Source organism: Jaculus jaculus, unplaced genomic scaffold (assembly GCF_020740685.1).
Source record: "Jaculus jaculus isolate mJacJac1 unplaced genomic scaffold, mJacJac1.mat.Y.cur mat_scaffold_46_1_974171_arrow_ctg1, whole genome shotgun sequence".
In the NCBI taxonomy this organism is placed as follows: domain Eukaryota; kingdom Metazoa; phylum Chordata; class Mammalia; order Rodentia; family Dipodidae; genus Jaculus; species Jaculus jaculus.
In genome coordinates, this window is record NW_025423499.1 from 546,602 (window position 1) to 572,093 (window position 25,492).

Genomic DNA, 25,492 nt, shown 5'->3' on the forward strand with positions numbered 1-25,492 from the left:
CTTTGATTGTTTTCATGTGTTCATTGACCTCTTTGAACATATTTATAATTATTCTTTTGAACTCTTTCTCAGGCATTTCCTCTAACTCTTTCTCACTGGAGGACATTTCTGATGCATTAATACTTTTAGGTGGATTTATATCGTCTTGCTTTTTAGTGTTTCTTGTGTTATAATGTATATATTTTTGCATCTTGGATTAAGTTAATGCTTGGATTTTCTAGCTAGCTGTGTATTCTTAGCTGTATCAATTGATTTGATGTAATATATTTTCAGGGTAGGACCTTAAGGTATTAGGTGTGGCTCTTAAGACTCTCAGAGTATCTACAAAGATGTTCTTAGGGGTTGAGTTTCCCTGCTATAGGAGTATTCAAGTGGGCTGAGTGGAATAATATACTGGTAGATTCTAAAATTTAACTAAACACTGTACACATTCCATCAAAAACAGCCCCGAGTATGTATGCAAGAGTAGTTATTATAATGACCAGATCCTCTATCAACAAAGAGGTTTAGATTTCTGGTCTGTTGAGGTATCCAAGTCAGCTTGTGACCAAGTGAGACCCTTCCCTGGTGCAATCCCAGTTACCTTGGGTGATTGTGGTCTCAGTCAAGTTGCTGCCTGGGTCGTCGGGCTGCTATTCTGATTTCTGGAGCTGGGCACTTGCTTTTCCTACGGGGCAAACTGAGCCGCTGCTGCCGCCTCTGCTGCTGTTGTAGCTGCCACCCCCGGAGCCACCACCGCTGCTGAAGCTGCCGTTGCCGTGTCCACCGCTGCTGCTCACCCCGAAGCCGCTGCTGCGGGATCTGCCGCTGCTGCCGCTCCTGGGTCCGCTGCTGCTGGGGCCACTGGTACCGGTGCTGGAGCCGCTGAAGTTGCTGCCGAATTCTGCTCCTGCTTGGGTCCTGCTGCTAGCCCAAGGTGGCGTGGCCGGTCCCGGGCTGCTGCTGTGTTCGCTGGAGCTGGGTTCAGGTGGTGTGGGAGGGGAGGGAGCCGCGTCTGCTCTGGTTGTATCGCTGTTCCACGTGTGCTTCTACCTCGCGGTCTGCTCTTCCCTCCGTTGCTCGCTGCCGCTCTCCCCTCACGTTTCCCGAGTTGCGGAGAGTGCGGTGTGAGGGGAAAATCCCGCACCTGGCTTGTCCTGCGGCTCGAGCCGAGAGTCCGGCGGTTTTCTGCCGCTCCGCGGCTGCGGCGGGTGGCTGAGCCGTCCCGGAGCCGCTGTTCCCGCCTGTGCAGGCTCTGGATGCTCTATAACTCTTCCACTTCTCCGCTGCCGCCTCAATTTCCTATACACCTCACTTTTTAGTAAAAGTGTGTATTTTGCTGAGTTTTTTTTGGTCTTTTTTCCCCCTAGGCTGCTTTGGCGTGGTACCTACGCCGCCATCTTAACCGGAAGTCCCAGTGCAAATATCTTTTGTCAAGGGTTCTTTTGTTTCTAAGCCTATAATTTGTACACTTGGTCTTTCTGTTGTGTTACAGATAACCATTATTTCCTTTATACGTTTTGACCATATTAATTTTGACAGAAGCATTAATTCTTTGTCCTTGTCTTCATCCGCTGATATTGTGTCCTTCATAGGATGCAATCTATTGGACAGGATTTCCACAGTTTTTACTTTGACTTATTATGTTTTTTCTTTCCAGAAGCATTGCAGATTGATTTTTCATTGGTGTATTTCTATTTATAATCTTCCATTAAAATGTCCTATTTTGAATATTTTAATTCTCTTGGTTGTTTCCTTTGAAAGGCTAAATTTAAATTTTCAAATATTTAATCAGATGTCAAAACCCCAAATGAGGAAGAAAACCTTTTTCACTAAATAATGCTATGAGAAATGTGTAACCATTTACAGCCTAATAACATTAAATTGATTTTACTCTACCCATATAAAGCCAAGTGCACAAATTGGAACATGCATCTGCAATTTGTTTGAAGTGGCAGGAGGGACTGGTGCATCCATTTTCTCTCTCTCTCTGTCTGTCACTCTCTCTCTCTCTCTTTCCTCACTGTTTGTCTCACCTTAAAATATATAAATAAAAGTCTTTAGAAACATTCTATGCAAGAGATGAGATACCTGCCAGTAAGTTGTGGCTCAGTGAGGCAACATAGGCCACCAACACAAGGTATGCTATGGCAGTTTTCTTGGTTGCATACCTAAAATAAGTTGTAAATCTTCATTTTTATTTCTTACATATAAATCTCCAAAGCTTTTAAAAAATCTTTAAAATCTACACCTCTATAGAATATGCCATCCAAATGTGGCACAATACCCATTTTTTCAGCCGCATATGGAACAGTCCTAATCATGTAGAGAAGGCAGTGAGTTTGTTTCACAGTTTAAGCACATTTATTTTATGCTCACATGTTTGTTGCCAGTGCTTCTATGCTGTGACGAGACAGCAGCACATCCTTAGTGGAATGAAAGGCAAAATGTGCCATCACATAGTACAAAGGGAGAGGAGCAGTTTGTGTGACAGTATCCCATGCAAGAACATACTTAAATATCATTTATTAATGACAGCAGATCACCCCACTTAAATGTACAATCTCCAAGAGGATCATGTCCTGGAGACAAAACTTTCAGCCTATAAGAATTACTGAATAGTTACTTTAGTCACTAAACTCTGTTTTAAGAAACAGGCTGATTTCTGTAACCCTTTGTATAGACTGACTGATCCATCAATGAGGCAAAAACCTATGTACTGGAGAATACTTTCATATTACACAAATATATTTTCCTTCATTTCATTAAACATAGAATTGAAAATTGTGGATCCTTGTCTTTGCATAGCTCATAAACTTACATTGGTTTGTATGGGTTTTTAAAAATTAACTGTTTATTTTACATACTTATGCAAATGTGAGTAATTAGTTTATTCATATCTAAATGAAAACAATTCTTGAAATTATCATATCTATAATTTTTAAAAATGTAAGATTAACAGTTACATATAACCCATATTTTGCTGTATTATATTTGTATAAATTTATATTTTAGAATAGTCAATATTTTCACATTTATTTTCACAACAGACAAATGTTTGAATCATTTGTGTAATTTTTTTACAAGAATGGGATAGAACACACAGTAAAGACAATCAAAAATAAAACTGCTGATGAGCTATTCCCTTGGCCACTATGATTTCAACTTCTCTACATATTACATTCAGAATTCCATGGTCCAGATAGACGTTCGGGCTTGATATATGTTCAGGTTTCATGAACACAAGGGCTGACATATTCATTCAGGAAAGACAAGGAATATTCAGCAAAAACATGATAGGGTAATCATCTTAGTTGTACCAGGAAGCATATATTGGATTATTCCTGTGCCTAACTGTCTTTCTTATTGACCATGAACAACATTTTCACTGTCACCAAAGTTTTCTGACATTCTTTTGTATATTCCCTACCACAGAATATCAAATGGTTAGTGATTTAAACCATAACTATTCTGTTTCAATTTTCCAGGGTATGAACTATCTGTTCCCATGCATGGATAAACCTTAATGTATACTGAAAACATCTTTAGGTAAGGCCTCTGCTACTTTCAAAGGGAGCTATTCTTTTACCTCCTAATCATACCCTAACTGTATCTCTGAATATTCTTTGAACACTCAAATACAACCTTTTAGACATTCTCAAAGACATTGCTCTCTCCAGCAAACTATAGTAGGTTTCTTTGAAACAATCTGAAGAAGGTATCACATACATTTCAGGTTATCCAGAGTAATGGGAGCAAAATACACAGTACATTAGCAATGCTTTGTTCTAAGTGTCTTTATTTACTAATTGGAGAGCGATGTGAGAAAATGATTATTCTTGCTACTGCAAACCATCTCCAGAGGCATATGACAGTGTGTGAAATTGGCTTCAGGTAGGAGCTAGAAAATGGAACCTGGCCTGACAGCTGTGCATGGAAGCTGATAAACAATGTTAGAATGTAAGAGCCAAAGGAAGGGTAGGACTCCTTACAATGTGCTCCTTCCAGACATAAAATGGCCTGGGTACCCATGACCTCATAGTGCCTGACACTACCTACACAAGACCGTCATAAGAGGAGGAAAAGATCATGACATCAAGATAAAACAGAGACTGATTGAGATGGAGAGGGGATGTGATGGAGAATGGAATTTCAAAGGGAGGGTATTACCATGGGATATTTTTTATGATCATGGAAAATGTTAATAAAAATTGAGAAAAAACAATGTTAGAGACCAAATAAACCTTGTACACATTAACAAATATCTTACCCTCTTTTTAATATTTAGTGCTTACAATAGTGCAAGGGTTTCTACAGGATATAATTTAAATTAAGACATATGAGGTAAAATTTAAAAATCAATTGGTTGTACAATATGTTTTTTCTTCACCGTCTTTAGACTATTTTTCCTGGGTCTTATCAAAATGATGTAACACTTGGGGAAAAAGATGCAACTTATCAATCCTATACTGGAGGCCAAGATAGAGAAGACTTCCACTATCACCATGGAAATCCCCTTGGTGCTGTGATAGACAGGAAGGAAAGTGACCCACACACTGCAGAACACCAGCATGCTGAAGGTCAGGAATTTGGCTTCATTGAATGCATCAGGCAGGTTTCTGGCCAGGAAAGCCACAGTAAAGCTCCCTATAGCCAGAGATCCCAGGTAGCCCAGGACACAGTAGAAGGCAGTGTCTGAGCCTTTGTTGCACAATATGATGATGTACCCATGTTCTGAGTGTTCATCAGTGTCAACAAAGGGAGGGGATGTTCCCATCCAGATGCCACAGAGAACAAGTTGGATCAAGGTACAGATGGGAATGATGAAGTTAGGTGCTCCTGATACCAGCAGTCCCCTCAACTTTTGTCCTGGAGCAGTGGCCCTGAAGGCCAGAACCACAGTAATTGTTTTGGTCAAAACAGTTGACACAGCCACAGTGAACAGAAGTGCAAATGTGATCTGCTGCAGGACACACTTGGCTGTGTTGGGGTGTCCAATGAAGAGTAATGGGCAGAGGAAACAGAACTTGAGGGAAATGAGCAGGATGTAGCTGTTTGTTCGATTATTGGCCTTCACAATTGGTGTGTTTTTGTGCTTCACAAAAACCCCAAGTACAACAGCAGTGAGTGTAGAGAAGCAAAGCGCTATACAAGCCAGAGCTATCCCCAAGGCATCTTCATAAGCCAGAAACTTCATAGTTTTTTGGAGACAGTGATTTTTCTCTATGTTGGCATACTGATTGATTGGGCACTTCACACATTGATCTATATCTGGCAGACAATGCAAAGTATCATCAGATTAGTTGCAGTATTTCCTTCTTTGTCACAGCATAATTGTATTCTATGTTCCTTCCTGGAGACAGCAAGCATGCCACTTCAGGCTCACCAGGAATTGAGTGCTGAAGAGCTGCATTTTACTGTCCCAGCCCAGCTATCTCTTCCTTGAAGTCCAATATGGCCACTCTATGGAAAATCTTTTGAGAATTATTTAAGGTATGTAAATGTGACCGATCTAATTTTAAGGGTTGATTGGCTACAACATCACTTTTTATAATTCTCCCTAAATAATTATAAGGGGGTGATTTTTGAATCTTTTTAGGGGCTAAATTCAAACTATAAGCAGCTAGGGTAGAAATCATTTCTTGTAATAAATTTTGTAGGATTCCCCTGTCTCTATCTGCTATTAAATGTCATCCATATAGTGAATGATCATAGAAGATTTAAAACTTTTTCTAAAGGTTCCAAGGCCATGTTCACAAATTTCTAACATAAGGTAGATCAGTATTTCATCCCCTGAGGTAGTACTTTCCGGTGATATCTCAAATAGGGTCTTTGTAAGTTTACTGAGGGAACCTTAATGCAAAACACTTACAATCCTCAGGGCACAGGGCGATGGTAAAAAAGCAGTCTTGCAAATCAATTACAACAAGTCTAAAATCTATAGGTATAGCAACTGGACTAGGGAGGCCTGGTGGTAAAGCTCCCATTGTCTCCATGGTGGCATTTATTTTTCTTAGGTCCTACAATAATCTCCAGTTCCCTCATTTACTTTTTATAACAACAGTAGTTGTATTCCATGGGTTTGTGGATCCTCATCCACATCATCACCCTCAGCAAAAATCACAGGGAAACAAGGAAACAACTTATCCCCCTTCGTGGCAGCTTCTCGGACTGCAGCCCTTAAACATGAAGTTCTCCCTAGGTTTGGAGCTTTCCTTTTATCCTGGCTTTGGGGGGCTTATTAGTAGAGCTCTTAGGTGGAGGCCAGTCAGGATTATGATATTTAGCAGCCTCATCCTCTAGATCAACTTCTTCTTCACAATCCAATGATTCATCATCTGAGATATCTATGTCTGATGCCTGGGCAAACTGCACCTCGTGTTTGTTTTGAGAGGCAGTTCTAACTTTGGGTATCAAGGTTAGAACCACAGCATCTGACAACTTTAGAGTGCCATACTTATTGGATTTAGTACTTTTTCCTGACTTTATGAATGCTGAATCAGGCAAATCCACAGCTACACCAGTTCTTAAAGCCTGCTTGATCCTACCCCATAGACTGACAGCATTCTCAGAAACCTCACCACCATCATTAACCAAGAGCAGTTTCTTGAGATCCCATCCTACTTTCTGCCACTTGTCCAGGTGTAATTACTCCCACTCTGGCAACCAGGGACTTACTTTTTGTGTAAATTGAATAAGTTGGATGCGATTCTTTTTCTTCAATTTGATTCCTTTATTCCTCAGCATCTTCCTCAATATCTTAATGTACATCTGTCTTTCCTTAAATTCTGCCTGACCCATTTTTCTTTGGTTACTCACTCCTCTTTTTCCCAGCCTTACTCGTAGACCAATGGGACTGAAGGTCCCTGGGTGAGATCTGTCCCTAACCGAGCTTTGGCTTACCTCGATTCAGGTCCCTGTTGGGCACCACTTGCCAGGGTCCAGCCCTGGCTTGAAGGAGGGTCCCCAAAGGGAGGTGTGAAAGGGAATGGCACAGTAACAACTGGAAGTCAAGTTCTGGTGCAAGCTGACAGGCTAATTCTGCAGGCAGCTGTGTTTTTCCATCTCTCTCTCTCTCTCTCTCTCTCTCTCTCTCTCTCTCTCTCTCTCTCTCTCTCTCCCTGCTTTACTGTTTCTATTTTTTTCTTTTCCTCTTTTTCTATTTTTTTCTTTTTATCTTTTTTTTGTCTTTTTCTATGTTCTCTGTTTTTCCCTGCTTCTCTGCTTCTATCCTTCCATGCTTCTGTGCTGCCACAGCTCTTAGCCAGTCTTTTACTTTCTGATCACATCATGCAAGAACAAACTTCGAGAAAGGTACAGTTTCACAGAATTCATAAAAACCTTTTATTATTCCTTTACATCCAACAATCCCATAATTGTTCCCCTCAAGTAAAGTCATCAGGTCCCTATAATGATTAACAGTTTTCACACTTTCCCCATGTATGTGTGATCAAGCACTTGTGATTTCCTGAACTTCAAATTTTGATTACTCTACTGAATGTGAGAGGCAAAACAATAGATCCATTTATCCCTAAGTCATTTATTTGGAATTTTCCTTTTCATGTCTCTCCAATCCTTAGAATTTGGACCCCCAATTGAACTCTTTCTGACTTCAGTTGTTTTTCCCGTAAGGATTCTTGGTAAAGAGTCATAGTTTGCTGCAATTTACACCATTCAGAAAAAGTAGTCATAGAACAATTTTTACATTGTTCCAGGAAGCTCATTTTGTCCTTCTAAGTGTACTGTACTCCATGCCTGAATTTAATTAAGGCCTTTAAGCAAAACAATTATCTTTGAACCATTTTCTTGTTTTTCCAATTCTATGCTAGAGCCTCTTTCAGACACATTAACTGGCACTTCACTAACACCAATTTTTACTGGAAAAGTAAACTTAGAGAGTGGGACACCAAGTTAAAGACAGAGAAAGACAAATATACAGAAAACCACAGCTAACTGTAGTGTAGGGAGGCAAAGATTTTTTATATAGGGGTCACATTGGACTTCAAGGAAGAGACAGCTGGGCTGGAACTGTGTCATGCAGCTCCTCAGTGCTCTATTCCTCATGATCCTGAAATGGCATGCTTGCCATCTCTGGCAGTTCCTATTGATCATTAAGGTAGTTCTCTCTATAGCCATGATAGCAATTAATTAAGACCATCATATTAGGTAAGATAAACAAAGCTTTTTTTTAAAAAAAAATACTTTATTTATGCTCATAGGCAGAGGGAGACAGAGAAATCCAGAGAGAATGGGTGTGCATGAACCTCTAGCCACTGAAAACAAGCACCAGATACATGTACCACTTTGTACATCTGTCTTTTTCTGTGTAATGGGGAATTAAACTGAGGTGGTTAGGTTTTGCATGTCTGTGCCTTAACTGGGGAGCCATTTCCTCCACCTAACAAAGCTGTATTTTATTCACTTAACTTACCTTATATATTCTCTTGATCCTTTGTTTTTCTTAAAAGAATAAAATAATTTTGTTGTAGTGTACTAGAATTATATAATGACATTTCTTCCATGAGGTATTTCTTATGATTTCTACTACATGAAAAATGGCTTATCAATTAAGATGCTTGCCTGCATTGCCTAAGGACCCATGCTTGATTCACCATATTTCCCATAACTTGGACACACATGGCAATGCATGAGTAAGTTGCAAATGTCCACAAGGTGGCACACATACCTGGAATTCAACTGCAGTGGCAAGGGACCATTGCACACCAATTATCTCTCTCTCACACACACTCATGCTGTCTTTAATTAAGAAAGCTAGACTATTTTTCTTGTCTCAAAAAAAACATTAGCTCAGAGTTCTGTACACAGTGCACTGTAAGATCAGAGAGGTACATGATTCTATGTCTATTTTAACACCTTTGTTAGACAACATCCCTAAATTTAGACAATAAAATATGATTTTTTTTCCCACATATTACAGTTCTAAGTCTTATGAAGACTATCTGTATCAGGTGATGTCTTATGGCTTTGTACCCAGATGTCAGTAGGTACATCTAATTGTTCTAAAACATATTTTAAGAAATATGAATGAAATTGAATAACCCTAGATATAATTAACTCTAATATCATTATTGATTAAACCTATCTCCTTGGAATAGATATTCATATACTAATTTTGAGATGACATACCATTTACCTGTTTCTCCAAATTCTACCTCAATAAACCTTGTTCTATGTTTTAGCACACTTTGGTCAGGATGTTTGTCAAGAAAAGATTATGAAAAAGATAATTTGCAACTTTGAAAAGAATGAACATGATACACAATAAGAAACTGGGGAGAAATTCTTTCCACCTATAAGTTGTATTTTCTATCATGGTGTTTTACAGTTTAGATTTTAATTGCATTGGCTCATGAAAGGGGACTTCAAAGAAATATATGGTATCTCTTATTGAGTATTTCCATAAAGGAATATTTTTTCCAATAATTCTAACCTTACTTCTTTTAACCATGTATTGTAATTTTTATGTGCATATACTTTATGAGTCATATATTATAAGGCCATACATTTAACATTATTTGGGAAATAGAACATGTTGAACATGTACAAATTTAAAAAAAAAAAAAAAACACTTCAATTTTAATGCTGAACTTATCCAACACCACAAAAGTTTGTATTTAACTAGTTAATTTGGATTGCATGCTGAACTTTACTTGAATGAACCCTTTTATATATTTCTAATTATATTATTTTATTCATTTTGTGACATTATCCAGTCATACCCAAAATTTATGTCAATCTCATTCCTTTTTCTATATCCTGTATCAATGCTCCTGTGTATCCACTTTGACTTCTGGTACACTGAAAAAATGCCCTGGATATTAGAGAACGCTCCAGACACTAATAGATGAAAATACTGCGGAATTAGTATTTATATCATATTTCAATTCCTTTGATCATATATATCATAGCCTTTAGCTTCTACTTTAACATGCCACTCCCATTGTCTTGTGTTCTCAACTGTAAAATAGAGGGCAACAGAAAATAGTACCTATTCTTCTATTCTGTGCTCAACCTAGTGGGCTTGACATCTGAGATATATTTTTTATTCTTATTTTGAACCTCAGAATATTTACCATTATCTCCTTCAATGCTTCAAATTACATCTGAAACAATGCTGATGATATTTTAATTGGAATATTTATGTTTCCTGATAAGGATTTAAATAGCTGTGGTATGCTATTGTCTAAAGTCTTAAAATCAACTGCTTTCTGAATTATTTCATAGACTATCAGGAGATATTATGCTTACATTGAAAGAGTTTGCAAAATTACATATCTCTAAAGCCAAAAAAGGGTGGAGAGATGGCATACTGTTGAAAGTACATTCTTGAAAAGACTAAGGACCCATGTTTGACACTCCAGGTTTCATGTAAACCAGATCTACATGGTGGCACATGCATCTGGAGTTCATTTGAAGTGGGTGGAGGCTCTGGCACTCACATTCTGACTTTATTTCTCCTTCTATCTCTAATCAATCAATCAATCAATCAATAAGTGAATAAACTAAATATAAATATTTAAAACCAAAAATGGCATCTCTGTGCATTTATTATCAGCAACCTCTTGCATTCTGGGAACATAAAGATGAGGTATATACCTTCTTATTACCTTCATTTGATGTAGATTCACAGAAGATTATATGTATATATGACATTCCTTGGAGAAATTTTCTATCCATTAACTATTTGATCACAGAGTATTTTTAATTGGGAGATAACTAGTATGTACTATGGATCTAAGTACTAAAAATGTGGTTCATGAAGGGAGTGTTATGTTAATGTCATGAGTATTTATCATTTGAACCAAGTGATTACTTTAAGCAATGAAGAAATATTATCTGTTTCTTCAGGTTCTCTTAAGGCCCTTAGAAGTTCCCACTATAGGTGGAGAAAAGATCAAATTGGAGAAAAACTCTCTAAACCATCAACTTACCGGTTTTGTTAGAAATCTCATTTTTTGGGCAGGGGAAACAATCAAAGCAACAGGGTGCCTTTCCCTCATGTTGGAACTTCCTGAAACCAAGCCTGCAAGTCTCACTGCACACAGAGGAGGGAATCTGAGGAAAACCAGAAGTGTAGTTGCAAAACTTAGCAATGTTATATAGTCCATTCAAAACTATATGTTAAAACAATCACCCTTATTAAACTCTTTATCCACATCTACAATTAAATTGAGGTGTCACACTCCATGTCTGTCAAGATTTTTTTTTTTGAGCTAGAGGCTCACAGGAGCCCAGGCAGACCTGGAATTCACTATATAGTCTCAGGCTGACCTTGAACTCACAGTGATCCTCCTACATCTGCCTCCCAAGTGGTGGGACTAAAGGCGTGCGCCACTACACCCAGCCTGCCTGTCAAGATTTAGATGAAATATTTTGTCATTTCCAAATATTTTTCAAAAAATAGAAAATCTAAGGCACTGGTAAAAGAATCTTAAACAACATGTTATTATACTTGGCCAAATCATGAGGGCACACATGACCCCACATGATTTTATCTATTTGTGCCTTGAGTAAAGTATTACAGTTAGATAAACATACCTGTCTACTCCCTGTGGTCCACTCTATGGCCTCATCAGACAAATATAATTGTTGACCAAAGGAACCGTATGAAGAAAACTGTCCTATTTTCACCTTTATTCCAAGACCTTGTGGAAAATTTGAAATGTGGGAAATATCATAGTCTGCATCACATTTTCTTTTCTCATTAATAGTTACTAGGTCTCCAATGGGGTTAATAAATTGCATATTCTTCATACTGTGATAAAACTAAAAGAAATATATCATTTCTAATTAAGTACATACACAAATGGACATAATATGTGATATGAGTAATACCTTTGTTACAACCCTTTGCTGAAAATGAAACTTTACTCCATGTACCCAATAATGTGAAATAAATGAATTTCCACAGATAAATTAAACATTACTATATTTTTAAAAGATTATTTGTGAAGAATCTGCTAAAACTGATCATGAAATATTAGGTAAGTCTATTGAGATAAGCCTTAAAAGTCTATATTTATAATAATCAAAAAAGATTAACTAAAGCATTAAGGTCTTCATTTATAGCAGTGATACAGAATTACAATAGCAATTTATGTGACTTCTCAACCACATTGATCAGAATACTTCAGCATGGGAAAAGTAAGCTCACATCTAGATTTCAAGCATTTCATGATTTAAAAAACCAAACAACAACAACAACCAAAAAAAAAAAAAAACCGGAAGCCAGACATTGTGGCACATACCTTTAATCCCAGCACTCAGGAGGCAGAGGTAGGAGGATCGCCATGAGTTTGAAGCCACCCTGAGGCTCCATAGTGAATTCCAGGTCAGTCTGGGCTAAAGTGAGACCCTACCTCAGAAAACCAAAGTAAATAAATAAACTGGGATCACTTATCAAATACTAAAACCAGTTGGACATGGTATCAGGCTCAGAAAATATGTCACATAAAATATGGATCACTCAAAACTGATGTCATCAATTTCAGTATCTTTTTCATGTATGAACACAGTGATGATTTGTCATGGTTGCCTGCTTGACTGGAGTTAGAATTACCATAGACACAACTCTGTGGACATTTCACTAAGAAATTTTAGTTTGGTAACTAAATGTGGAAAGCTCACACTGAATGCAGGTGGCACTATTTCATGGGAAAAGGGTTTATAATCAGGGAGAGCTAGATGACCTATAAATTCATCACCCTTGCTTACAGCCTGTAGATGCCATGGACAGTGTGTGTCATGCCCCTGCTTCCATGGTGTCACCATCGTGATGGACTATAGTCTTGAACTGTGAGGTAGAATGAAAGCATTCTCAACTAAGTTGTTTTGGTCAAGTATTTACCCTGAAAAATGTTACTAATAAACTGTATATATTTACTTCCTAGGAAAAGAAACCATGGAGAAATACCCAAAATCGAGAGTACTCCCAGCAAGAGGTTTAAAAAATGTATGGAGCTACTTAGAAGGTATTACTGATGACAATACATACCTTTGAGCAGTCAGGTATGCATAGACTTGTTATTGGATGAACATCTACCTGTTCGTAATACATTGCATGGTAAGCATATGCCCAGGCATACACAGCATTATATAGATTATAATTCTCGTCATTCATGGCTATGTCAAATCCTTGATTTACAAACCATTTTAATGAATTATTGAGTGCGCATTTGTTCTGTGTTCTACATTTAGATTTAATGTCCAAACAATTAAAGTACATCCATTCTGATCTCAGAACAGAAAAGTTTATTGGATATTGAGAAGTGTTTATTGACTGAATAAATTTGTTAATATTGGGAATCTCATGATAGTGATTAGAAAATGTGAAAGAACCATAGAATGAGTCAAGAGTGAAATGTCTTCGTGTATTTGTGATGACATCCCACTGTGAGGTGGTGACCCAGATCCTACGGATGCCTAAATATGCCCATTTTCTAAAGCTCACTTCCAGTGTAGAATTTGTTTCACCATAAATGACCACAACACTTGCCAGAGATGTCACAATTTGTTCATAATATTTCTTGGCCCTTGTATTGTATAAGTCCATGTTTAATGGAATTACATTCACAAAGGCTAAGCAGAGATCATTTCCTTGCATCTTTTCTCTGAAGTCTGAGAGAAATTGAATACCTTGGTCATCATCAGAGATGACCAGCCCCATCCAGGTCCAGTTGAAATGAAGCATTAAGGAGACTATGGCAAAGGGCAGCCTTGTTTCCTTGGGTGCAATCTGATACAGATAAGGATACTGAATATGGTCACTCAGAACAGGATTAAATGGGCCATAGTGAATCTAAAGGACACAAAACATAGAAATGAATGTGAGAAAGAACAATGGAAGAAAACTCAAACTAAGATCTGAATTGTGTTAATCACCATTTTGGAAGAATGTTTGGAAGGGTGATGGCTCACATCATTATTAGTTGTATTTCACTATCCATCAGACTCTGGAAAAGTACTGAACAGTTTAAGGGTTATGGCAAATCGATTTGTATGTCTCCATAGTTCCTCCTATCAATTTTTAAAAGTTAAGTGCAGATACCCCACCAAGTAAATGATGATGATCTCTATTAACTGTATGTGACAATACATGGATAAACCAAGTATCTACTGGAAATATCCCTAAGCACATGGGATTCGTAATTCTATTCTGTACATCACATAGTCTCACCTGTCCTGTATTAATGATTAGTGAGAGAAATGTCCCAATTTTGCTACTTCTTTCCCATGATGGTCCTGTAAACATTAAGCTACATTCTTTTATTTCACAATGATAATTAGGAAGAACAATCCGTTTAGTTTCTGTGGAACGTAGGTGAGAGACAAGAACCAATGAATCATCACACTTGGAAGGTTGGAAGAAAAAATTAATAGACATGTTGGGTATAAGTTTGGGATTTCTGTTGATCTCTTCAGTGACAAAAATCATTGTCAGGATATATTGATATTTTTTCGCTGGCACACTGTAATGAAACACAGTAATCATTATGGATGAGGCTTCAAACAGGATAATCTTCAAAACAACTTGAGGGGACATGTAATACATGTGATAAGTGATGCTTTCTCCTGAAATTCTCATGTAAACATGAACCTTTATGTGAGGATATGATCCAACATAGCATAGGAATCAACTGGGTATTTTTTAATTATTAAATGAAAGATAATTCATAAAGGTATTTATGTTATGAATATGTCATCTTTGGCAAATGAGAAACTGGTGAAAAGACTATATATATTCTATTGGTCGTACACGGACTTGAAAGTAGACTTACACCAGACAGAATATCTTGATGGTAGAATTCTCAATTTTAAGAAATGAAAAAGAAATGCAGCAATGATTGAGTTTATGGTACTTTGGGGTGTATTTGGGTGTAATAGTCACCTTCATGTTTGGAAGGTCACATTTTGTGCATATATGTGCATGTGTGTGTGCATGTGTGTGTGCATGTGTGTGTAAAAGGGCCTATGCTTGTTTCACTGTGTAACACTATAAACCAGTGTGAGTTGTTCTTATACATTACAAGTAATTATTTGTCTTTGGTTTTTATTGTGACAGAGGTTCTGACTCTTGCCCTGGAATTCAACATGTAGTCTTAGGGAAGCCTGGAACTCATGGTGATACTCCTACCTTTGCCTCCTAAAGGCTGACAATGCCTGATTTACATGCAATTATTCTGAGGACTTGGTGAACACCAATTTGGCTACAGAAGCAATCAATCTCTAGGGACTCAGATTTTCCAAACTCAGAACATGGGATGGTATGTGCACCAAGTTAAAATTTTATGTGAGGGCCATGGATTTGAACAAAGGCCCTCATGCTTATGCAGAAATTCTTTTATAAATTACTATGTTATGGTACTTTTGTTAAATACCATCTGGCAATGAGTCAAGCAATGCCCTGATTAATGCAGAATATACAGTCATTCCTATCTATTAACAGCAAAATGTGGCTTTTATAATGTATTTGAAAGTATTGGTATCTCTCCTGGTTGTAATGCAAAGTCTATTTCACCAGGAATTGGAAGTGTCTCTTCATTTTTGGAGTTCATTTGCTTCTTGTGTTATGTACCTCCCCTTTGCTAGGACAACATAGCTGACAAAAATCAGGTTAAAGGAAGGCATACTTGTTGCAGATTATCCTTCCAGGTCATACTAAAGAATACTGAAAATTGATAAGGATATTATTGGCAGAGAATGCATGGTATGTGAGAGTAGTCTCTTTCAGTCCAGCAAGGAGGCCCACAGAGCTATATTAATATTGCACATTGGCAGTCATGCCTCTTCCTTTTTATACAGTAGATGATCTCTGTCCTCCTATGGTGCTGCCCACAGTAAATTTGGATATTCCCACTTTAATTACCTAGTCAATATTATCTAACAGGAATTCTCTCCAGTGATAACATAATCCATATAATTCCTCTCAGGTGATTGTAAATCTTCTCAAGTTGAATATAAAAATAAAATAGGATATTTAGAAAATCTTTTTCCCTCTGTTACCTAAAAAAATTATCTCTCTAATTGTAATGTGAATTATTTTAGGATGAAGAAATATTCCCTTTTCTGATAGAATCTTCTATTGTAAGTCTTTTGATCAGAGAATTAAGACCACAAATATACAGAGTTCCTGCTGTTGTGTAAGTTTATTCTTATTACGTTTCAAATATTTGTTTCATTATGTTGTTTGAAACAAAGTTTTATTCCCCTCCTGTCCTTTTCTTTTCTCACACCTCTTTAAGCTCCACCCCGATACTTAGCTTTTCTGCCTTCATCCTACATGCTTCCTCTGGTTTGGTGCTATAACACTGCAGTTGTGCCGCTTGTGGTTAGTCAATAGTTAACTGTAGGTCATGTTACCAAGCCCTCCTTGTATTTAGAGTTTGTTGAAAAATCACCTATTTTGATAGCCTTGCCTTTATATGTTAGTGAGTGTTTCTGTCATGAGCTCTCTGTGCCCTTTCTTAATCTTTTATTTATATTTTCACCTTAACATGACCTGGGTAGTTTTTTGGGGATTCTTGCCTGTCTGGTGGTTTCTATGCCTATTGTAACTGGACAGCATCTTTTCTCCTACTTCCAGGAAATTTTCTTCTACAATTACTTTCAATAAATTTGATACCTTTGGTCTAGGGTTTATTTCATTCTAAACACTTAATTTCTAAATATGACCCTCCCATAGTACTGAAAGTATCACTTGTTTCCTTCATACATCTAGATCTTATTAATTTTGACTCATCCTTTTATTCTTTTACCTGGTCTGTACTTCCTAATCTGCTGTCACTCATGTGATGCAGTCTATATGAGAGGAATTCCACAGTGCTTTTAATTTTACTTATTAGGTTTTCATTTCTATAATCATTTCAGTTAAAATTTTCATTGATGTGCTATCCTTTTTTTGAATTCTAATATAATATCCTCTTTAGAAATAGCTCGATTATGTTGTTTGTTTCTTTTGTCTTGGAATGCACTCTATACATATGTGTGTATGTCCTCTGTTTTGTGTTGTCTTTGATTTCCTTTGGACATTTACTCCTGTGTTCTTGAATTCATTGTCTGTATATATTTCTTATTTGGTGCCACAACAACATATTTAGGAAAGATTTAGGAGGCATCCCCTAATGTGTGGCTTCCCAGCAGGGCGTGGCATGGGCAGTACAAATGGCAAAGAGATTGCCTGTACACTCGGACTCACATTGGGAATCCTAGAATTACGTATCTAGGAAGAGGTTCATGGGTTTCAGAAGTTGCTCCCATATTCTCAATGGAACCCGGCAATAGGCATTGTGGGTAGAAATAAGGGCATGGATAATGGTTAAGTGTGCCCAAACTGGCATGGGTGCTTCTGTAGACCCGCAAATATGATCCTTGCCACAGGTGATATAGGAGGGAGAAAGTGGTATAGTGACTTGGAGGCTATGCTGAGAGTCATATGTGACATCCAAGTCCATGTAACAGTGGCAGGAGGATAACATTTGAGATCTGAGGATTTGGATACACTGCGGGGGAGGATGAGTTGTGAAAACAGAAATCATTTTTGTCAATGGAAAACAATGATGCTTTTGGTAATCATGGATATAATTCTTCTGACATTGTGCTTTAACTTTACATTCCATTTTTCTGTTTGTATGTATCATTACTGGACTTCTAGTTGACCAAGTAAGCAGAACAAACTCAGGATATAATGATATTTCAGATGTTGATAATTTCATGTTCCCTTAAACTTTGCATCCCTCTGTAAAAGAAACCTTTTAATTTCCTATATAATTCTCTCATTATTATGTCTTCTTTATTTATATTGACTGGTATTTAATTACTTAATGATTTCTAGCTCCTTAGAGGTGTTCTGTAGATGCATTTTGACTTCATATTTAAAATAGTTCTTCATAATCATTTACTCTATGTGGTCGTTTTATGAACATTTAATATTTAATTAGTTCAATTGACCACAGCAATGTAAACTAGAAGAAACATAACATTCTCAACAAATATTGCTGGATATATTGAATAACTACATATAGAAAAAATTAAACTGTACCCATTTCTCTTCCCATGCCAAAAAAACAAAAAACAAACAAACAAACAAAAACCTCCAAATGGAGGAAGTGCTTCAAAATAAGATCCAGAATTCTAAAGCTAAAGGATGAAACAGAAACTTTCTACAAAATAGGACTAGGGCCATACTTCCTGAAAAATACCACAGTAATCCAGGAACTTAAATAAATCCTTCAACCCATGGCATCTAACCAAGACAAAATGTTTGTCTACAAACAACATACCTGAAACAGAGCCCACAAACTACCTACAGATGGGGAGAAAATCTTTGCCAGTTATACCACTGACAGAGGCCTAATATTCAGAATCTAAAGGAACTCAAAAAACTAAACAATAGAAAAAAGAAACAATATACTCAAATAATGGGGCAGAGTATTCAACAGAATAATTGTCAAAGAAAGAATTAAATGGCTAAACTCATCTCTGAAAATGTTCAACATTCTTAGCCATCAGGGAAATTGAGATTAAAACTTCAGTGAGATTCCACGACAGTCCCAAAAGGATGGGAATCTTTTAAAAAAAATGACAGTATATTTTGAGAACACTCAGGGAATGAGGGCCCCTAATTAACTACTGTTGGGAATACAAACTTGTCCAATAAATATAGAAATCAATAAGTAGACTCCAGAAAAGATAAAAACTTGTCCAATAAATATAGAAATCAATAAGTAGACTCCAGAAAAGATAAAAACTTGTCCAATAAATATAGAAATCAATAAGTAGACTCCAGAAAAGATGAAAATACTGCTACCAACTAACCCTGCCATTCCTGTACTGAGCATCTACCCTAAATGCTGCACTCTTTACTCCAGAAACATTTGCTCAATAGTAGCTACTCAATTCACAATGGCTAAGAACTGGAATCAACCCAGATGCCTATCACTTGACAAATGAATAATGAAGATGTGGTACATACACACAATGGAATTCTACTCAGACCCAAGGAAAAAAATGATATAATGAAATTGGTAGGAAAATTGTAGGATTTGAACAGATCATACTAGTGAACTCACTCTATAGAAATACAAATGCTTCCTGGTTTCCCTCACCTATAGTTACTAAACTGGAAAAGTTTGAATTGCTGTCATACCCAACATGAACCTGAGGGTCAGATGAGAGGGATGGAATTGTTTGGGGAAGGAGAATGGGAAGACACAAGGGAATGGAAATATAAACAAATAGAAATCCAAAAATATGTTGGTATTATAGAATACTTTCTCATCAGTAGGATACTAGGAGCATGGAGGGGTAGTCTGGTAAATATTAGGCCTCAAGAGAATGGGAGGAAGCCTTAATCTAAAATATTTGGCACTGCCTGGTAAATTCAAGTACCAGAAATTGATTCCAACCCACATTGAGCTGTTGACTGAAGAGAATTATGAATATTCCCAAACAAGACAAGTTTCTGTCAAAGTACTTGATTACCCATCTAAAGACAAAAGTAAGAACCTATTGCTGAAGAAACCACATGCAACCAATGCAGAATATCACGGAACATTGAGAGATCAGGTTGAATCTGGAAGGAACTCAGCACCCAGATGGTTAATACAGGCAGTGCAGAAAACATGGAATAAAATGCTGTTTGAAAGCAGCCAGCAATATTGTGAGAAATCAGGGCACTATGACAAATCCAAGCAACGATCCTAACCAGATGTACACACCTGAGCAAGTGTCAGTCACCCTAGGTAAGTAAACAATGTCTATCTAATTAGCTAATTGATGCACTCAGTGGAAAAGAAACCATAGCTAGAACTAAAAGTCAATTCAGAATCCTATGGTTACCAAGATAATAGACTCCGATGAGTACCATCCATTAGTCTTTGGCCAAAAGGCTACAGCTATTCAAATCTCTCAAAATTCATAATTCTTATACACAATAACATAGTCTGATCTCACTCTACACTGGGGAATCTATTTTTATTTTCCAGAAAGCAAAGAGAACAAAGGACAACCAAAATATATCAACAGAACAAGAATCACCTACTGTATTTCAGCAGGTGAACGCCCCTAGCACAGAAGCTAGGGTCCAGATGAAAACACAGAAGAATTAGTGAGATGAGCAAGAATGCTGCCTCCATGAGGAACGTCACAGCATGAGCCGGGGTAAGGGATAGAGACACTGATAACACTCTGAATGCAGTAAAGCAAAAATCCAGAATGATGAGACTCTCATACTAAGGTTTACAAAAGTACAGTGAAGAAGATTCAGAATTTTGAGGAAGAATGTGTGGAAAGAATATACTAGCCACAGGGTGGGCAGAATATCTAGGAGTCTTGCATTCCCCTACAATGACAGATTTTTCCACTCACATCTCATTAACCATAATTACATGCTGAATACCAGTACTCACATTTGGAGGGCCTTTAGTGAAATGGGGGCAGGGGTGAGGGGAATGATGGTGACAACAGTTGATATATCCATACCAAGTGTCAATTTAATAAAAAAAATATATAAGTAGAAGGGCAAAAAGGAAATTTCAGTTTTTAACATGTCTTCCTATTAAACTGTAACTGTTACCACTTGTAACACTGTCCCATTTAGGATCTCAGAAGGGATGTAAGTAATCACAACTTTGAGTGACATCCCCTATTCTACTGGGAGTAGAAATATTCTCTTGGCCTTTCCTTATTGTGTGTTTCACCATTGTATTAACTAGAATATAGACAAAACACCTGACAGACTATATTTCAAATTCTTGCTATTTTTATGTCCAACTAAACACAGTAACATAGTGAAATAATGTATACTTGGCACCTTTCTTCTCCACATACCCTATTACTAAAGGAAGGGAATATCATGGAATGTCATATTCCTATTACCTGAGAGATTAGCATCAATGAGAAAATTCTGTTCAGGGTTAGAGAGACAAAGAAAATAGTTCCCATTTCAGAGACTTTACAAGTTATGTGCTTACGGGTGAAAGATGAGCAGATACTTAAAGGGATACTTTGTCTCAGCCACTTGATGAACAAATAACAGTGGGGTTTATTTTCCGGAAAGGAGGATCTAATATGAAGCAAGGTATAAAGCACTGTGTTCTCCAAATTCTACCTTTCTACAGAAATTGAATACTGAAGAAAACCAGGCTGAAAGTCTAGCTCTGGATAAAACAGTTAGTCAAATAAAAAACTCCAGAAAACCTCACCAGCAGAATGGAAGGAGGGGAGAACAGAATATCTAAACTAGAAAACCAGGAGGCAGAACTAATACAGTCCAATCAAGAGAAAGACAAGCTAATAGGAAGATAAGAATGAGAATTTCAAGATATCTATGAAAAGATTGAATATAAGAATGCAGTATATTGTAGAATAAGAATAATATCAATTCAGAGGCTTTGTAGGCATTTTCAACAAAATCATAGAGTAATATTTTCCCAAATTAGGAAAGAAATTCCAATGCAGATACAAGAAGCTTTTAGAACACCAAACAGACAAAATCTGCAAAGAACCTCTCCTCACAATGTTACAATTAAACTACTAAACACACGAACCAAAGAAAATATATTGAAAGTAGTTACAGAAAAAGGGCCACCTACAAAGACAAGCCCATCAGAAGAATAGCAAATTATTCAACACAAACTCTAAATGCCAGTAGGACTTGGAATGATATATTCCAAGTTCTAAAATATAACAACTGTCAACCAAGATTACTTTATCCTGCAAAGCTATCTATTCAAATGGTTGGAGAAGCAAGGATATTACACAACAAAAGCAGAATAAATGAATTTATGACAACAAGACCAGCTCTACAGAAAATACTCAAAGGAATACTTCACAATGTAAAGAATACAAAACACACACAGGAGGAAATATTAAGAAACAATCGATACTGAAATAAAAGTTAAAACAAGCAAGTAAAGGGGAAACCAGAGGCACTACAAAACACAAAGAATGGAGAAAATCAATAAGTACATATCCATAGCAACTGTTAATATGAATGGCCACAATTCACCAACCAAAAGACACAGGCTTGCAGACTGGCAGGATCCTGCCATTTGCTGCCTTCAGGAGACTTATCTCTTAATAAAAGACAGACACTGTCGTAGGGTGAAAGTTGGAAAATGATATTTCAAACAAATTGGCCTAGGAAACAAGCAGGAATTGCTGTCATAATATCTTGCAGGATAGACTTAAAACCAACATTAGTGAGGAAAGATAAAGAAGGTCACTTTTTACTGATTAAAAGAACACTTGAACAGGAGTGCCCTAAACATGTATGCACCTAACATTCAGACACCCAATTTTATCAAACAAACACTATTAGAAGTAAGGTCACAGATAACAACAAACACAATTGCAATGGGTGATTTTAATACCCCAATCTCATCAATTGACAGATCATCCCCACCAAAGATAAACAGAGAGACCTCTGGATTAAATGATGTCATGGAACAAATGGACCTAACAGATATATACATAAAATTCCATCCAAACACTGCGGAATATATATTTTCCTCAGAGTGCATGGAACATTCTCTAAAATAGACCATATATTAGGACACAAAGCAAATTTTTAGAACTACAGGAAAACTGAAATAACCCCTACTAACCTTCTGGCCACAGTGGGATTAAACTGCAAATCAGCAATAAGAAAATCTACACAAATCAGATGTACTTAACTATGGCAAATTTCTGCTCAGAATAATGTAAAATAAATTTTGATTCATCCGTAAGTGATATGTTTGGCAGGAAAAGCACAAGGCATCCCAAAACTGTTAGTGTACCCATATAGAAGCTTCTTACACATTATTCATGACTTTCCAACAGAAAGTTAAGTAACAAAACTGACAGTTACCGATAAAGCTCCTTCACTGAATCATAGTCTATCATATGCTTCTTTGATGTGTAAATTAAAAACATACAATCCTTGCACATATCTCCATCACTTCCTGTGTTGTGTTTTATTCTCCAAAAGCAGCCTGTTTCTGTAAAACTGCAGAAGAGGAGAGAAAGCACTGGAAGAAATAAGACAAAAATGAAAATGAACAGCTTCCCCATGTCTCAAAACTCACAGTATGAGCTCTGATGTAGTAGGCAGCATCAGGTAGGTACACACATCACATATGCCTGTTTATGTGTGTGTATCCATCCTTACTACTATTGCTGACTCAAGGAGATATTTATATCCCTAATTTCTTTGTTGTCTTTGTTATTCTCCCTTGAGGAGTACAGAACACAGCCCTTGGGCTCTGCATCTGAGGTTTACATCAAGGTCATAAAAAGGAGTGGAAAAACATGTTGTGAGCATCATCTCTTGCCTCAGGTGCTCTAAGTTCATGTATATCCAGGCATGAATGCCACTGGGATAATCTGAGTATACTTGTTTTCAAACTAATTTCAGAACGCCATTTGGATGAACAGCACCTGAAATCATGTAAGTGGATTTCATTGGAGTTTCCATGTCAAGATATGATGGGTAAAGGTCAGAAAGGTTTCCTGCTGGTCATAGCTCATGAAGACATGGGCAGCATTGTTTCTTCCATTGTCCAAACAGTGGAGAGATCCTCACATACCTCACTTCCATCAGCATCATAGCATTTACTGTGTGGCCCATGCACTTCTCATAGAAATTTCATGCTTGTAATGTCCCACAATGCCATGTTTCCCATTGTCTGAGTACACAACACAGAAAATAATCATGGGAAATCCAGAATTGCCAATCTCTCTCCCAATAACAATGCAGACATTAAGCTGACCTGCATCCTTGATCCTCAGTTCCCACAGAGTAATAAGCTGTGATGACTCAGATTCTTATCTACAACATTGTTTTTACCTCATTACAGGATTCCACACAGAATTTATGTTTTATGTTTATACAATCCAGTTCTACCACCTAAGTAAGGCATTATTTTTTGTTATTGCTTTCACATTATGTGTTCCAACTGGACAGTAAATAAAACAGTGTGAGGGGCTGGACACATGGCTTAGTGGTTAAGATGCTTGTCTGCATAGTCTAAGAACCTCAGTTTGATTCCCCAGGACTCATGTAAGCCAAATGCACAAGGTGGCACATGCAGGTGGAGTTCCTTTTCAGTGGCTGGACCCACGGGCCTGCCCATTCTTTCTCTTTCTCTCCCTCTCTTCTTCTATCTCATTCCCTATCTCAAGTAAACAAAATATAAAATAAAACAAGTATATGAGTGTATCATGAGGAGCATATTTTTTATTAATGTGGACTGTATAGAAAATTAAACAAATTTAGGTAATTCCTTTCTTGTGAGTTGAGATACATCTTGGGACTTAAAAATAAGGCTCAACTGCCCTGACTTATTTCCTTATTTCAACTATAATTAATATTTTAAAATCATTAGCTGGGCTTGGTGACACATGCATTTCTTCCCAGTGCTTGGGACTCAAAGTTAGGAGGATTGTTGTGAGTTGAAGTCCATTTTGAGAGTACGTAGTGAATTCCAGTTTTGCTTGGGCTAGAGAAAGACACTAACTTGAAAATAACAAACAAAAAATCATTACTCACTGATTATATATCAGCAAGGAATGAACCTGGAGAATTATGAGAGGCAGGTGCCCAGAAAGTAGGGGTCATCAGCCATGAAGTGGGGGAGGACTCATCCTTGAGGACAGAAAATAAAATTTTAGTGAAGAGTGTTGAGCATATTGTAATTAGTATTTACTGTCATTATTTCATTTTTTATTGTTTTAAATATAAATCTTCTGTATTAACAACATATTTTTCATGTGTACACCATGTATTTGCTCCTTTTTATCCCTCATTCTTGCCCCAATTTCTCTGGGGGCCTTCTTACATGGGGTTATAGGTATTCCGCATGGAGTTGTGGGATATGCATTGTGGGAGCAGCAGTCAGTGATTTCTGTGGGGTGGGAGTGTCTCTCATGATGTTCCAACATGTGGCTCTTACAATCTTTGTGCCCCACCTTCCACAAAATTCCCTGAGCCATTTTGGCTGGTTGTTAAATCTACTTCAGTGAAAAGTTCTTAGGAGCCTCTAGATCTCTGCTTTGGTAGGTGTTGAATATCCTCAGTTTCTGTCCCCTTCACCCTAATGCTGGTTATCAGGTTCACTATGGAAGTATCATTCTTGCTCATCTCAATTCCTCTGGGTTTTCATCTGTGGCTTGGCTGACACACAAGGGGTAGCTAATCTCCTCGTGTCTCCCTGCATTCTGAAAAAGAAGAGATTCTCCAATTGAGAATGAGTCAGTGTAGTTTAATGTGATAAGCATTATTCATTTAAGGAGAATTTCATGTATGTAACCACTCTTTTAACCTAAGACTCATGAGATCTTGACACTGGAAAGCATAATCTTTGTCTCCATAGGATTATGGTCCAGTTCTCAATTCCGGATATGGGAATTGAGTTAAGTATTATTAAGTATTATTAAGTCTTATTTGGGCCTTAAGAACTTTGTAAATCACCTTTATTATGTTAAGATATGAACCAACCATGACAATTCTCCC

General features: G+C 37.2%; 1 protein-coding gene across 1 annotated transcript; it reads right to left on the reverse strand.

The window, feature by feature from the left end:
* Positions 1–4,330: 4,330 nt before the first annotated feature.
* Positions 4,331–13,816, reverse strand: LOC123457424 (vomeronasal type-2 receptor 116-like). The gene is given in 4 exon segments (XM_045141342.1): positions 4,331–5,250; positions 10,932–11,055; positions 11,539–11,766; positions 12,995–13,816. Coding segments are annotated over 4 exon segments (2,094 nt in total).
* Between the last annotated feature and the right edge of the window lie 11,676 nt (positions 13,817–25,492).